Below are 14,597 nucleotides of genomic sequence, written 5' to 3' on the forward strand. Positions count from 1 at the left end.
CTTGGGCGGAAATCGTTAGTCTACTAATGTCAACATCCGACTCGTTTAGTCACAGATAGTGCGCACCTTCTTTCTGCACTATCTTGGATGGCGGTGCGCATGGCAAAGTCATAACAGTATATTAATTGTCTCTCTCTCTCTTTGTCCTCCTTTGAAAGACTATGCCATTCCTAGGCCTTTCATAAGTCCTCTTTTTTTTTTGCATGCGAAATACAGCTGGTGTCTTGTAACCGAAAGTGTATGCTGCATAGGCCTGTAAGTCGCAAGTTGTATCAATATATGCATTTTAACTATTATGTAAATAAAAATCTTTATTAGCTTTATCTTTATCTAATTTATTTTTTAAAAAGGTCTTTCTAGATATAGTTCTTTTACCCCCTCTTCTCATTTATGTTACTGTTAGGCTATGTAAAACAACAAATATAACATTTTCAATGTTAATGTTACTTTTAATTTAAATATATATCAGTGATATTTATATTTGTAGCTCTTTTAAAAGAAGACTAAATAATACTTTGTTGCCGTGCGACAAGGGGAGACTATTCAACATACCGGGAGAAAATGAAAATATTACAGAAAATTTAACTCTAATTACTCTAAACAATAAATGATCTAGATCAGTAGATCTAAAGATATAGAATAATATAGATCTAGATCTAATATATAGATCTAGATCATTACGCTTACTGATTGTTCCCGATTGATGGAGTCTTAAAATAGTAAATCTAAATCATAAATCTACGAGTACGCGTCTATAATTTACTTTAATATAAATAAAAATAAAGGCCAAAGGTCTATCAGTATCACTCTATTCTATCATCTATGTATGTCTTAATCTTAATGTCTATATTGAATAGTCAATAGTGATAGTCACTGATAGTCTATCAAGTCTATGTATCATATGTGTATCATTATCATAATCATTTGATCATTTGTTATTACTCAATTTAATTGTAATCTAGATCTATAACTAATAGTTTAAATAATAGAACTTAGAAGTACAGTGAGTATGAGTCTATGAGTATAGATTCGAAGTTAGACAACTAGAAATAATAGATTAGAAATATATTTAATATAGAATTAGAATACTATACGATCTTACCTACTAGACATCTATACTATATAAGTATATATAGAATATAGGGGATCTATAACTAGATTTTCTATATAACTTTATTTTACTTTATATATTTGAATTTGTATATATTTTAATATATTAATATATATATTTTAGACCTATTTAAATTTCTTTTTTCTAGATCTAACTTAATTTATGTTTAGCGTACTAGAATTCTATATATAAGACATTATAAGTTGTTATACTATGATGATGATACTAGAGTATAGGATTAGGTCTACATATTTAAATGTAACATTCTATTCTAAATTAATCTAAATTAGATCTTGTAAAAAGTAACATAGTTTTATGATTTTTGAAAGTCAATGATAATCATCATAATCATAAATAGATAATAGAATATAGATCTGTGCATTTTACTTTTTCAAAGATCTAGATGATGTCTGTCAAAGTGTCATTTAATTTTGTTTTCATCAAATTTTAGATAAAATCTAGATCTATACTATATATACTATAGATCTATCTAGATCTAGATCTCTTTTAGTATAGTTTATTTTTTTTTTTAATGTCTCATCCTTGACCAAATAAAATAAATTTTGGATTTGGAAGTTCTCAACTTTGGTTTTTGTAGAACCTTAGCTGTGAAATCTGCTAATTCTAAAATTCACTGGAAATTATTAAAATTATTATAATAGATTTAAAGTTATAGACCCTGTTGCCCATGTAGCCTATAGTTCATTTGTTTCTGTGGCTGAAGATTAGCTAGGGTGTCATGTGGCTAGTACAATGATAAATTTTCGGTACACCCAATATCCTTTTCTGTTCCCAACTAATGTCAGGTACCCATGAGGGTTGGCCATACTCAAAGACATTCAAAAAGTCCTGAATTTCAATTTCCCAGTCTTCACCAGGATTTGAACTTGTGACCCCTCAGCTTGAAAGCCAAGCACTTTTCTAATTTTATTACCAAGCTGCAAGAGATTTTAGTTATAAGATTCCTTTTTAAATAGTATATCAGTATCTATGAACTAAAAAATTAACTTACCATACTGGTCTACAAAAATAGAACCTTCTGCTTGGTTATTTAATTTTTTTTTTATTCTGTGTGATTAGGAATCTTTGTTAATATACAATATAGACTACATTTAAAAAAAAAAATTAGTAAATCCATCAAAGCAACAATGTCAACGATGTCAATGGAAACGCTACGCCTAACAGATGTCTATCAAGTAGGAGTTAGTGAGAAAGTTAGAGACATGGAAAAAGAGCTTGCGCAAGAGCTCTTGGAACTTCGTACAGAGTTGGAGGAAGTTGATTTGCCTCCCAAAACTACAAGGTCAGTAGTTTGATCTCTTTTGCAATTTGCTAAGAGCTTTTGTATGAAGTGGATCCTGAAACAGTTTAGATAATACACACATTAAACTAATGGTGCTAAGTCAGCAGTAATTTTAGAAACCAACCCTGATTACTCTTCATCAACATTAAAATTAAAAAAAAAATCTTTTCTTTTACTTGCTTGACCTTTGTATTTTTAATTTGAAAGATAGTTATTTACTTAATTTAAAATAATGTCTACTGTTCAACAATATATATTTTTTTCTAATTTTATATGCATTGCATTTTATATTGATTTTCAGTTCAGTGCCAATACCTGAGGGTAAAGAACATTTTAAACAAGAAAGAAAAAGTGTTATTCATCGAATTCTAGAGGTGCCTGCCCAATCACTAGACTTCTTCAGCAAAATAAACAAAAATAAACAAAACATACATATAGCATTGCACTTGCCTAAGAATAAATGATTCTCCTTTTCACAAGTTATAATTAACAATAAATGATTCTCTATTAATATAATATAACTAAGGATACATGATTCTCTATTTATAAATTATAACTAATTAAAAATTATTCTGTATTTATAGAGAATAACTAAGAATAATTATTCTCTATTTATACAATATAAATAAGAATAAATGAATCTCCATTTTAGGTAAGTGAAGCACAGCCTGTTAGATTACAAGCTGAAGAAATGAGGGTAGAGATGGAGCTAGCTCTGACCAAGGAATACACGACCAGTAGTCTCCCATTGTTGGCACACCAGGTAGCTCTTTTATTGTGAAACATTTTGAAACATTTTTATTTCATAGTGCAGTGTTTCTCAAACTGTGTTCTGCAGAACCCTAGTATCGCATGAGGCCTGGATAGGTGTTCCACGAACTACTGGAAAAATTAACTGGTAGGCTACGACGTGAATTAATCTTTCTTTAAAAAAAAAAAAAGAAAAGTGTTCCACTAAATAATCAGAATGTGCAAAGTGTTCCTTTATGGAAAAAGTTTGGGAAACACTATCATGATGTAATAATATTTCTCAGAATATAACGAATTTTATATATTATTTTCTTACTTTTCTAACTTATGTTGAATGTTTCTTGGTTCACTTATTTGTGTTGAATGTTTCACGGTTCACTTGTTTCTTCATCTTCCATGTGATAGTACTTCACTGAGCGCACACAACATTTGATACATCTAAGGTATCTCTTAATGCTTCGCTGGAAAAGATTCTGTGAACACACAAATACCATTGAGAGCCTTTACCCATTTTATAGTCAGCGACTAACGTAAGTTTAGTTTATAAGAATGTTATTTATCATACAACTTAATTAGTCTTACTAATGGGACTATTTTATTTGCTTTATATGTTATAATATCTCTTGATGAAATAAAAAAAAAATTATTACATGTAATCTATGTTATATTCTTTATGCTTTTAATTATTTTTTTTATTTTGAATGTATTATATATATATATATATAATTTTCTTTTTTGTTAGGCAGAGTTCTAGTTTCTTTTTTATGAAAACATTTAAAACATTCAAAGGAGTATTAGGTGGCCATGTGTTTTATTTAATTATTTAGTAAAAACATGTTTGAAACATCAATTGCAAAGTCAATATATTGGAGTACTTATAGACATTAAGGGTTGTTATGGCTGAGTGGTAAAGCATTTGAGCCTCAGGTTCCAATGTCAGTGAAGACTGATATTTTGAATTTCATGGATTTTTAGGGTACTCCTGAGTCCATATAACTCTAATCTTATCTTATATAATACAGACGTTAGAAATAGTTCATCTACCTTTACATCATCTATTCCCTATAAAAAGGGATACATTTACTTTCTACACTTACTAGACTTTATCTATTTTAATCAGACAACTGCTCAAAGAGTATAAAGACTGTGTACAAAGAGCTCAAAGGCTTGCACCTGCAAGGGAAGCATTGATGCTTGACCGTCCAGAGTCGGGCATTACTTCATTGAACATGGAAGACCTGATCATTTACCTGCGTTGGCTAGTGTGTCACCTGCACTCTATGAAAAAGTTCAACCAGTATCTTAAGGTATGCGAGAATGCTTTGTTCAGAAAAGTAAAATATTAAGATCACAGTCATTTTGACTTGGTTGTCTATTTGATAAATTTGCTTGGCTAAATTGGGTGATAAATTGCTTGGCTAAATTGGGTGATAAATTGCTTGGCTAAATTGGGCCAAAAGTCTTTGGTATGAGCTCGGAGGAAATTCCAGCTACCATCGCCTCAGCGTGGCGCCTCCGTGGAAACATCCGCCAAGGGAGTCGGATAGGCTAAGTACAGTAGCGCACATAGCTCTCAGCTGGCTACCACATGTAGGATCTAGCGATTGTGGGGGGGTCATGACCAGCGACACACTGGGTGTGAATACATGATCACTTTGATAAGGCGGAACTTTGGACAGAGAGATTGGTGAAGAGCCGATATCTCATCCTAGCCATGGATAAAAGCCTTTCCTTGGTCAAAAGGTCCATAAAAAGGGAACCGGAAGTTCTCAGACCTTAAGGACATCTGATTCAGGTATGAGCTATAGCTTGAAACCATCATTTGAAGTTCTTTTATACAAAAGGGCTAGACATGCCATCATTGTTTTTTTACTGTTCCAGGTTTTACAATGGTTGCCAGTAAGTCACAAGGAAGAGCTTGCTCCTTCTGATTCAAGAACCACAGAAAATGTAAGCTGTTTCTCTAACTTAAGCTATATGTAAATATGTGGCTTCAATTTTTGATAGTTTGCAGAAAGATTTAAAGTCAGTAAGTTGCAGTAAACTGCAAAAATTCCATCAGATCCTATGGGAGTCAAGAGGGATTCAATTTGAATCTTATGGTACTTAGTAGATGTCAATTACTGATAAATCTAACAAAAAACTACTGGGTGTCACAGGTGGTTTAAAATTGGTCTCATCTAAAATAGAAATAAGATTTAGAAATTATCAATTACAGGTGTTCCTTCAAAAAAGAAAAGGAAGCATTATATCATAATTAATAAATTACAGACCAGGCAAGCTGCTTTGTTGTGCAGTCTGTGGGCTTTACTGTTGTAGATTACTGTTGTAGGATGTAGATTATTTTCCACTCTGTAGGAACGTCTTTAGTATATAAAACACATAAACAAATTAACATTTTTTCCAAGAGATAAGATTATTCTTCTTTACATATACCCATTTGTAAATCTAGTTTCTATCAATTGTAGATTGAAACTCTACTGAGAAAGTTTTACTATCGTAGCAATAAGATATCACTTTTGTCAAATGAACCAATTGAATATACACACTGAGGACTAACGTTGTTCTGTATATAAATGTCAATCATAAGGGAATAAATATTTTTGCTAACAGATAATATGTTATTAGCTTACACTTCCAAGTCTTGCATCTTGCTACTTTGTTATTACTACTTAGAGGGTCAAATCAACCACAAAGATGACCAGAAGCTATGGAGTACTTCTGCCTAGAGTTTAAAAGCCACTTTAAAAAAAACAACAACAGGTGTTTGACATGTATGCATAAATATAAATCATATGTAGGAGTGATGAATCTCAAAATCTTCATTGACATTTTATTAACGTTTTTCAAAATCAGGATGAGTCAATGCCTGGATCTAAAATGGCCTCCAGGTACCAGGACGACATGTTTGCCAACATTTTATCCACCAGTTCCAGGCCCATGTCTGTCATTTCTGGGCACAGCATTGTGTCTCTTGATCCATCACCAAGTTCCACCAGCAACAACAACATGACACTTTTAACATCAAGCCCTCTTCCCTCATCTGCCCATGCTTTTGCTATAGCTGCAACAGGTAGTATTTTAATCATAAAACGGTTTACAATCATGATTAAAGCTAATACCTAGCAATCCTCTGATATTTATTTTGTTTACTTTAAAAAATAGTATAGTGGCTATATTGTAAATGTTTGACTTTTTTTTTTATTTACCCTAGATTAAATTATCCTAGATTGGCCTAGATTTAAGTGGAAAAATAAAAACACCAAATTAAGCATACTTAGAATATAACAAAGCCTTGAGGTAGAATGATTATATTTTGAAGATAACATAAAGAAATGGCTTTATACATTGGCTAGAATGATATGCCTTCTATTCCTAGGATAACTCTTTCCCCTCCGTTATCTTAAGGGGTTTTTAATTTTTTTTTTGTTTACTTGCACCTGTTCATTTCAACTTATATTTTTTGATAAATGGATAATATCTTGGAAAAGTTTTGCCAAAAGATTGATTCAAATATTCTAAAATATTTATTTTTTTAATATTATTATTTAGAATTAGTTAAGTTCATTTTTATTTTTTTTATAAAAGCCCATTTTAAGACTTAGTGGTCCATGAGGTTAATGATATAAAATATGACCAACATTTATCAAGGCCTTATGTTAACTGTACTTTCCCAACAGGCTTTATTCTTTATTCCTTAAAAGATATCAGGTACTTTATAATGTGGGTAAAAGTGTCTGATAATAATATAATAGACATTTTAAAATGTAAGTTTCCTCATGGATCTTGATCTAGTTGGTAAAGCATTCTACCCTTGGTCTCCACATTCACCAGCAGCAGAAGTTATTCTCAAAATATCACATCTTGCCTGTCATTTATCTTTTGCAGGTGGAGCTCTGGTTTCTGATGACAGATCTCTTGGTTTGCCTGTACACTCCATGGAGCTTGAGTCCTTCAAGCAGCAACTGTTATTTCTTATAAATGTCTATGGTATTTCCATTGTAAGTGCTACACTGTATTTCAAACTAAAAATAGTTGATATAGTTTGTTGTTGTTTTCTTTATTTTTACTGATGTCAATCAAATTTATTTAGGCTTCTGTGGGAATAGCAAGGATTTAGTGAGTACAAGCTAGAGTTCGTGTTGCATCACTTTTATTGCACAAAGTTCTTACTACAAATTAAATTTTTGTTTTGTTTCACTTTTTATAATCTGAAGCACATTTTCAATCATATGCTGATATATACAGCACTATATTGTGACATTGTTAAATTTATTTTTCACCACTATCTACTGGCTATCACTATCTATCACCACCAATGTCTCAGAATTTCTTACTTATTACACTATCACTCATCAGTCTTTAATCTCCTCCTTAAAAATGTCTTCAAATTTCTTACTAATTATTGCTTATCATACTTTGTCCAGGACCTTAACAATGTCCACAACAGTGCTGATGAGATGGAGTTATTTGGTGCAGTGAATCGAAAGTTTAAACAAGTTTTCATGAAGCAGGAGCAACTCAAGTTGTTCAAGATGTATGACTTATATGAGGTAGATATTGTTGTAGTTATACTGAAATGAAGTGGTACATAAATTTTTAACTTTAGTTCAAAGTACTAAAGACTTTGTCCAGCCTAAGAAAAAGCTTTGTGTTTTTTTTTAAAAGCCTGCTAAAAAAAAAGTTAAAGGACTTATTTCTAACTGGAGTAGTTTATGCTATTCAAACACCTATAGGCCAAAAAATCAAAGTTGGACTTTGACAGCGCATTATTTCATAATGGTTTGACATAGAAAAGAAAATGAAGTAACAAAATCTTTTTTAGTTTAAGGAGAGTAAGGATGACTACTTATATTTGTACCCCTAACCTATATTTTTAATTATATTTAAAGTCAAAGAGGCCATGTGTTTTCATTTAATTCAAACAAATTTTGTCACACATTATTTGATTCCAAACACCAAAATTTATTTCAAACAGTCTCTATATTTTGTCATCCATAAATTTTAAGATCCCCAGGCATAGCCCCTCACATGAAATCATTAAGTTGTTTTCAAATCATGTAAATACGAACACAAAAAATAAAAATATGAACACACTTATTCTACCAAAATTAGGTCACTGCTGGTATAGTGACTTCTACACAGACATTTAGACTTATTTTATGTTTTCATGATTAGATGTGTGTTAATGTTTATGTTTTTTGTTTATTTATTTAATAAATTTCTAATACAGATGATCTTTTGTAGTATAGTACAGGCTAGGATGGCCATTCTTGCCTAAATAGCTGAATCCTCTCTCTCTCTAAATCTAGATCTATTTAGTAGGTCTAGATCTAGGCATTTAACTTCATTCAATCTATCAAGCTCACTCCAAATATTTGCCCATTTATTCTCTTTAAAAAAACAACAACAAACAAACAAATATAATATAAGATCATTAACATTGATTTCCAAAACTGGCTGTTTGAAATAAATTTTGGTTAGAAAATCGTAATTTAATACAAATACCCTATTAATTTTTTTTTGTATGGAATCAAACAACTTGGTTTATGAATCAAATAAATCAGCTCCAAAAACAGAATAAATATTGCCGGGCTCATTAGCATAGACTTAGCCAACCAAAAAATATAGTCTTAACCCTAGGAAGAGGTAAAGTCATCCTGGTAACATAGGAAAAAACAACAGCCTGACTTGCAAATTTGAAATTCGTTTTTCTTAAATAAAAAGATAGCTAAATGGAAGGAAATCGTGTCAGAATCATTGGAACATGGACTGGCACATTATATAGCATGCTAGTTTCATATTAAATAGGCCTATCAAAATTAAAGATGTAAGACCACATAAACAGCGAGTTGTACGGATTCATGTAATGTCTGGAATAAGTAAACTACTCCAATTTCATAAGGGCAGTGAGAAACACAAAAACAACAAAGTCTTATTTGCACTTTAAGATGACATCCATTTATTTTGTGTGCTTTGCATTACTGAAGTTTTTTCTTTCTAAAATAATATTTACAGTTGCAGTTTTTTTTTTTTTTACATTGTGTTATTTTACATTCCAATTTTTTAAATTAGAAATTTTAGACATTGGCCATGGTTTAGTCTTCAGTTTCCTATGTTTCTTTTTGTTTCTGCTATTTATTTTATATTTTAACAAATTTAGAATTTTATTCAAACTGTTTTGTATAGACAAGTGCAGAGAACTCTGAACCTATGAGTGCAGCAAACACCTTAAAAAAAGAAGCCACCTGGTGTGAGTTTATAAATCTAATTCCGGAAAAAGATCTTCAACAAGAGAAGATGTGGTCCACTCTTCATCTGAGAAAATATGTTGATGAGCTGCTGGAAGTCACAACGCACTTTATACATGCCAAGAGTGTTGAGGTAACATATGTCACAAAATATTTACAAAGGCAGTCAAGTGCTATGTCATAGAGATTAGCTAAAGGAATGAAGTAGAAATGTTTGTTAAATTTTTTCTATGTTTCGAATGTTGAAGATAATCTACATTCTAGTCCAAACCTTCTGTAGAATGACGAAGATGACAACAGGCTGGGTATAAACCCAGGACAATTGAGGTGATTAAACGACAGTCCAGCCTGCATACTGCCACCACATACAGTGATGTAGAGTTGTTCAAATTAAATTAAAATTATATTTACAATATGATGTGTTAATTCAGTGGATAATTACACACTAAAAACAAAAACAAAAAAATTGTGTGCTGCTGTTTTGGTTAATTGGGTACATACCAATAAATCTGCTATTATTATATTGTAATTTGTAATTGCCATTATTATATTGTAGAATATTTATTCATTGTTTATAAAACAAAGTTTCAAATATTAAGACTAAACTTTTTCTTTCACTTGATTTCAGAAAGTCCAAGATGCACTGAAGAAACATGCTGCACTGCTGAAAGTCCCACTTACTGGAACACCAACACATCAATCATCTCGAAACACTGCAAGTTTGTGGAGGAAAATTTATTCCAGTCCTGACTTATTTACAACGTAAGCTTAAACAGAGAATACATTTATACAGTTTCTAAACTATTTCGAACAATTAATTTGCCATATGCCACTGTGGTGTGTTCATTTGCTGGTTGCTAGAAGTGTAACCTGTTCTAGAAATAGTATAACTGTGCTGGTGAATTACTTTGCATAAATTTGAGTTTGAAGATGGTAGACATACTTCTTCTTTTTCTAGCCATTTCTTTGCTGCTAATCTGTAAGCTCTTTTGCAGACTGTGCTAAGGATAAATAGTGTGCTGTTTTCTTCAGTTGTTCAGCACAGTCATACAGAGTGTTGGTTATGTTGGGCTGTAGTGGAAGGAGGGTCTGTCAAAGGTGGATTTAGATGGGGCATTCAAAGAGGATATGGTTTACGGTTTCATAAGGGTGGGGCAGTATCTACAGAGGAGTAACTGTGTGTGGTATTTTTTGTTAAGGTGGTAATTGAAAGGTGTGTGTCCTGTTGGTGCTCTTTGCAGGGGAAGAAGTTCATACTGTCCAGTTTGTTTGGCCTGGTCATTTCTTTGTACATATCTCTTCCTATGTTTCCTGATGCACAGTTCTCATGCTACAAAGTTAAACTAAGATTGACCAAATCAAAAACATTGAATCATTGATTATAAACATTTACTACATATGGGAATCAGTCATGTGTCTGTCACTAACAATATGTTGCTTCTGTGGTGGCTCTATGCTCTCAATTTGTAATTAAGTATATATATTCTATTTAAAAAAATGAGATAACTTTTAAAGTCGTGCTCACAGTCCTTTTTGTTATACTAAACTACTTGATAGTTATATTCTTTTTGTCTATTGATATTTAAAATTTTTCAAGATTGAGTGAATTTTTATTTTGAAGAAATAGTAATTCATATTTTCTCTGGTTTATAGTACAGAATCTGCTTCTGGCTCTGGTATGCCTGACTTTGATGAGAAAGATGTGGAGAACATCAATCTGTCGGCCAGGCGTAGTTCTAGTGCATCCAAACACAGAAACAGTTATGACTATTCTAGCACAGTTCAAATGCTAGGTAAAGTTCTTCATTGGCATGATCATTTATTTATAAAGAAATAGGAGAATGTCATTAACATGTACTAGTTTTCCAATTGTGAAAATTAAAATCTTTTATGGCAATCATTTTGGTTTTATTTCCTAGTTGAATTTTCCTGACCGATTGGTGACAAGCTCAAGTTCAAAGGATTTATTATTATTATTCCATTTACCTTATCCCTTAGACTATTGAACTGTTGTGACACCACAAGGATCTTTCTCCATTCCTCTGTCTTTTTTCTGGTACTATTACCTGAAGAAAGATCTTGCCAGCCCTTTCAATCCTTTTAATATTTTTTCTAAATTTTTGTTTCACCCGGTTTCTTCTTTATCTGGTATAATAAACTATGTTTAATACTCTGCACATTTAAGAATGTAACATTTGTAATAACAATTTTCATCAGGTCTAGATGATGGAGAGCAGGATGACTCAGACTTGTCCACAATTCAAGGCTCATTTCTGTCTTTTCTCCACTTGAGACATCTTCGTGTCAGAGACCTGCAACAAACAGTTAGCTCCCTGTTTTTTTTTTTTTTTTAATTTAACAGTTTTTAACTTTAGTTTTGCAAACAATTTTACACATTAGTTTTTAAACTTATGAAATATTGACAAGTAAATTTTGAGCAATCAATTATTAAAAATAATTGCTTTAAATTTTTAAACATTAAAAAAAAGCAATATAGCAAGCTCATATTTTGATAAGAAAAAAGTTTCATTTTTACAAAGCATATATCAACTCACTTATTCTTTCTGTCTGTTTAAATGTTTGTACACATTATTTCTTCGACACCCATTCTCGGATCAAGTTTAAACTTTGCATAAATATTCATTGGGATAGACAAGAAATGAATCAATAAAAAAAAAAATAACCAATTAGTCAATTAATTACTGGCAAATAATATTTTTTTTTGTTTGATGCCAACAAGGGAAATTAATCCTTCAGTATTCACAGATACTGCTAAATATATAGGATTTAGTCCCCTTAGATAGTTGAGCGTGTTATTATTTTATATCATACTGAACAAGAGAAATAACTTTGACATTATTGAGAGATATAGTTGTAAGTACATTGTTATTTCCCATTAATAAGCTTTGTTTTTTGTTTTTAAAGGATTTTTTAATATTTTGCATGTGGTTATAGTGCAGCAGCTATATTTATCCACTTCATATTGTTAATCTCCTCAGTGTTTGTCAGTGCTGAATTATTTCCGCTCTATAGAGAGGACTCTGACTATCAATGACATGGGCTTGATCTCAGATGATGGACAACTGAAACAGAACATGTATATTTTAAGATTTTTTTTTCTTTAAAGTTCTGCCATTAATTAGTTGTCACCTTTTGTTTCTCCATTAATAATTACACTCAAAACATAGTCATTGTAACATGACAATGTTCTGAATTGCGGTATATGTTATCTTTGAATTTTTCATCCCTGTTAGCTCTCCCAATCATAGATATGGCACTGAGCTGAATGGAAGTCGTGGTGGAGGCAGAGTTCTTGGATCTCATACATACCTTTATAACACTCCAGTAGACTTCAAGTAAGACTTTTTGTCAGACATATTTTTATTTAAGTAAGACTTTTTGGAGACATTGTTATAAGTAAAATTTGTGAAAATAAAATTTAATGAACACTTTCATGAGGCGTAACTATTTATTTTAAGAGTTTAATATGATGCCATCAAAGCCAGTTGAAATATTGATCTCGATAAATTATTGGAATCTACTATGAGAATTATTAGTTTCTTAACACTAAAAAAAAACCATTTCAATTAAGTTTGCATGTATTTTATTTTTTACATTCAACAAATGTGAATGTGCACTACACCTAGAAAACCATTTTTCATTATTTGATACAATATTGTCTAGCTTGATGGTCCAATAAGTTTGACACAAAATGAGAAAGCTTTGGTTATTTTCTCTTTTTTTTTTTTGTTTAGAATGAGTGAGTCTGAGTTTATTGAGTTCTCTGAGGTAGAAAATCATGATGACTTCTACTCTTTGGAAGATGGACGAGTTCTTGTCCTTGATCAGAAAGGTCATTATATCATGTATGACAAGGCTCTGGAAGATTTTAGGTCAGTGCTAATGAACATATAGAACACCCTGTGTCATTACAAAGCTTCTATCAACTCACTCAGTCTGTCTGTCTGGTAAAAAGCTTGTACACGTTATTTCTCACACACCCATTCTTCTTCAAGTTGAACCTTTACACAATTATTCATTGGCATTGACAAGACATGAATTAATAACAAAAAAATTAACAGTTATTCAATTATTTACTGGTAATTAATTATTTTACTTGATACCATCAAAGGAAATTAATTCTTCAATATTCATAGACACTGCTAAATATGTAGGGTTTCATCCCCTTATATAATTGAATAGGTTATTTCTCCATCCCTCCGTCAGAGCAAGTTGAACTTTAAACAACTATTTATTGTATGTAACAAAATAGGAATCAATTCAAAATTAACCAATTAGTCAATGAATTACTGGTAATTAATTACTTTGGTTGAGAGTGAATAAGGGAAATAACTTATACTATTTTGAAAGATATAGTTGTACTGGCAAAGTTCTTTCCCTTAGATAAGCTTTGTGTTTTTTAAAAAGGATTTTTTTGTATTTTGCTTGTTTCATGATGCATTGAATGGCTGTGTCAAAAAAAAATGTGTCATCAATTAGTAAAAAAAAAAGGACATCATCTAGCTATGTCGTTGTTTTAATAATGATTGAAATAGCTCTGCCAATATCAATTTATAATTTAGATAATGCTGTTTTAATCTTTAATAAAAACTTGCATAATTATCATTACTTGTTGATTGTTCTCTGTAGATTTAAAAGTTAATAAGTTTTGGATGTTCCTTCAGAAATGAAGATAACTATGTTCTAACCAAACCTCTTTCTCGATGGCAGGGGTTGGTGGTGCTCAGAGCTCAACCCAGGACCATCATTAAGAGCGCATACCACTCAACTAGCCAGTCAAACTTTTCATCTTCTATCTCAAAAAAGTTTGATGGAACTTCCGTGCTAAAGAAATGTGTGGCATATCATAGATTTCTAAAAGAACGATTTTCAAGAAATGTGTGACATTTTTGTGAAGCATGTAATTGAACTTGTAATGCACTCTGGTTTAACAGGGATTACTAAATACTCATCATGTTTATTTTAATCTTTAATATAAATGCTAAATTCTTATGCTTTTATTTATCAATAAATTCAAATAAATCTTATTAAAATACTCTGATATTATGATACAAAAAGTTATTTGAATGTATATATTTAAGATTAATGCAAATACAACATTCCCTCATTTTGAAATCTTCAGTACAATTTTTGTATATTTATTTTTTTGACATGTTTGTTA

General features: G+C 31.2%; 1 protein-coding gene across 3 annotated transcripts in view; it reads left to right on the forward strand.

Annotated features, from left to right (window-relative positions):
* The first annotated feature begins 523 nt into the window (after window positions 1-523).
* Window positions 524-14,597, forward strand: part of LOC106070666 (uncharacterized) — a 42,688-nt gene continuing 28,614 nt past the window's right edge. Inside the window, exons 1-17 of one of the 3 annotated variants that reach the window (XM_056027115.1) lie at window positions 524-744; window positions 2,192-2,414; window positions 2,716-2,788; window positions 3,067-3,177; window positions 3,570-3,694; window positions 4,285-4,471; window positions 5,046-5,114; window positions 6,021-6,237; window positions 7,053-7,165; window positions 7,592-7,717; window positions 9,354-9,548; window positions 10,044-10,177; window positions 11,069-11,208; window positions 11,633-11,739; window positions 12,415-12,512; window positions 12,670-12,771; window positions 13,171-13,308. In XM_056027115.1, the coding sequence (XP_055883090.1) occupies window positions 2,260-2,414; window positions 2,716-2,788; window positions 3,067-3,177; window positions 3,570-3,694; window positions 4,285-4,471; window positions 5,046-5,114; window positions 6,021-6,237; window positions 7,053-7,165; window positions 7,592-7,717; window positions 9,354-9,548; window positions 10,044-10,177; window positions 11,069-11,208; window positions 11,633-11,739; window positions 12,415-12,512; window positions 12,670-12,771; window positions 13,171-13,308 (2,090 nt within the window). In that variant the 5' untranslated portion in view covers window positions 524-744; window positions 2,192-2,259. The remainder of the gene's footprint in view (window positions 745-2,191; window positions 2,415-2,715; window positions 2,789-3,066; window positions 3,178-3,569; window positions 3,695-4,284; window positions 4,472-5,045; window positions 5,115-6,020; window positions 6,238-7,052; window positions 7,166-7,591; window positions 7,718-9,353; window positions 9,549-10,043; window positions 10,178-11,068; window positions 11,209-11,632; window positions 11,740-12,414; window positions 12,513-12,669; window positions 12,772-13,170; window positions 13,309-14,597) is intronic. The other 2 variants (XM_056027116.1, XM_056027114.1) reach the window with 2 other exon arrangements.

This window comes from Biomphalaria glabrata, chromosome 4 (genome assembly GCF_947242115.1).
Source record: "Biomphalaria glabrata chromosome 4, xgBioGlab47.1, whole genome shotgun sequence".
In the NCBI taxonomy this organism is placed as follows: Eukaryota; Metazoa; Mollusca; class Gastropoda; family Planorbidae; genus Biomphalaria; species Biomphalaria glabrata.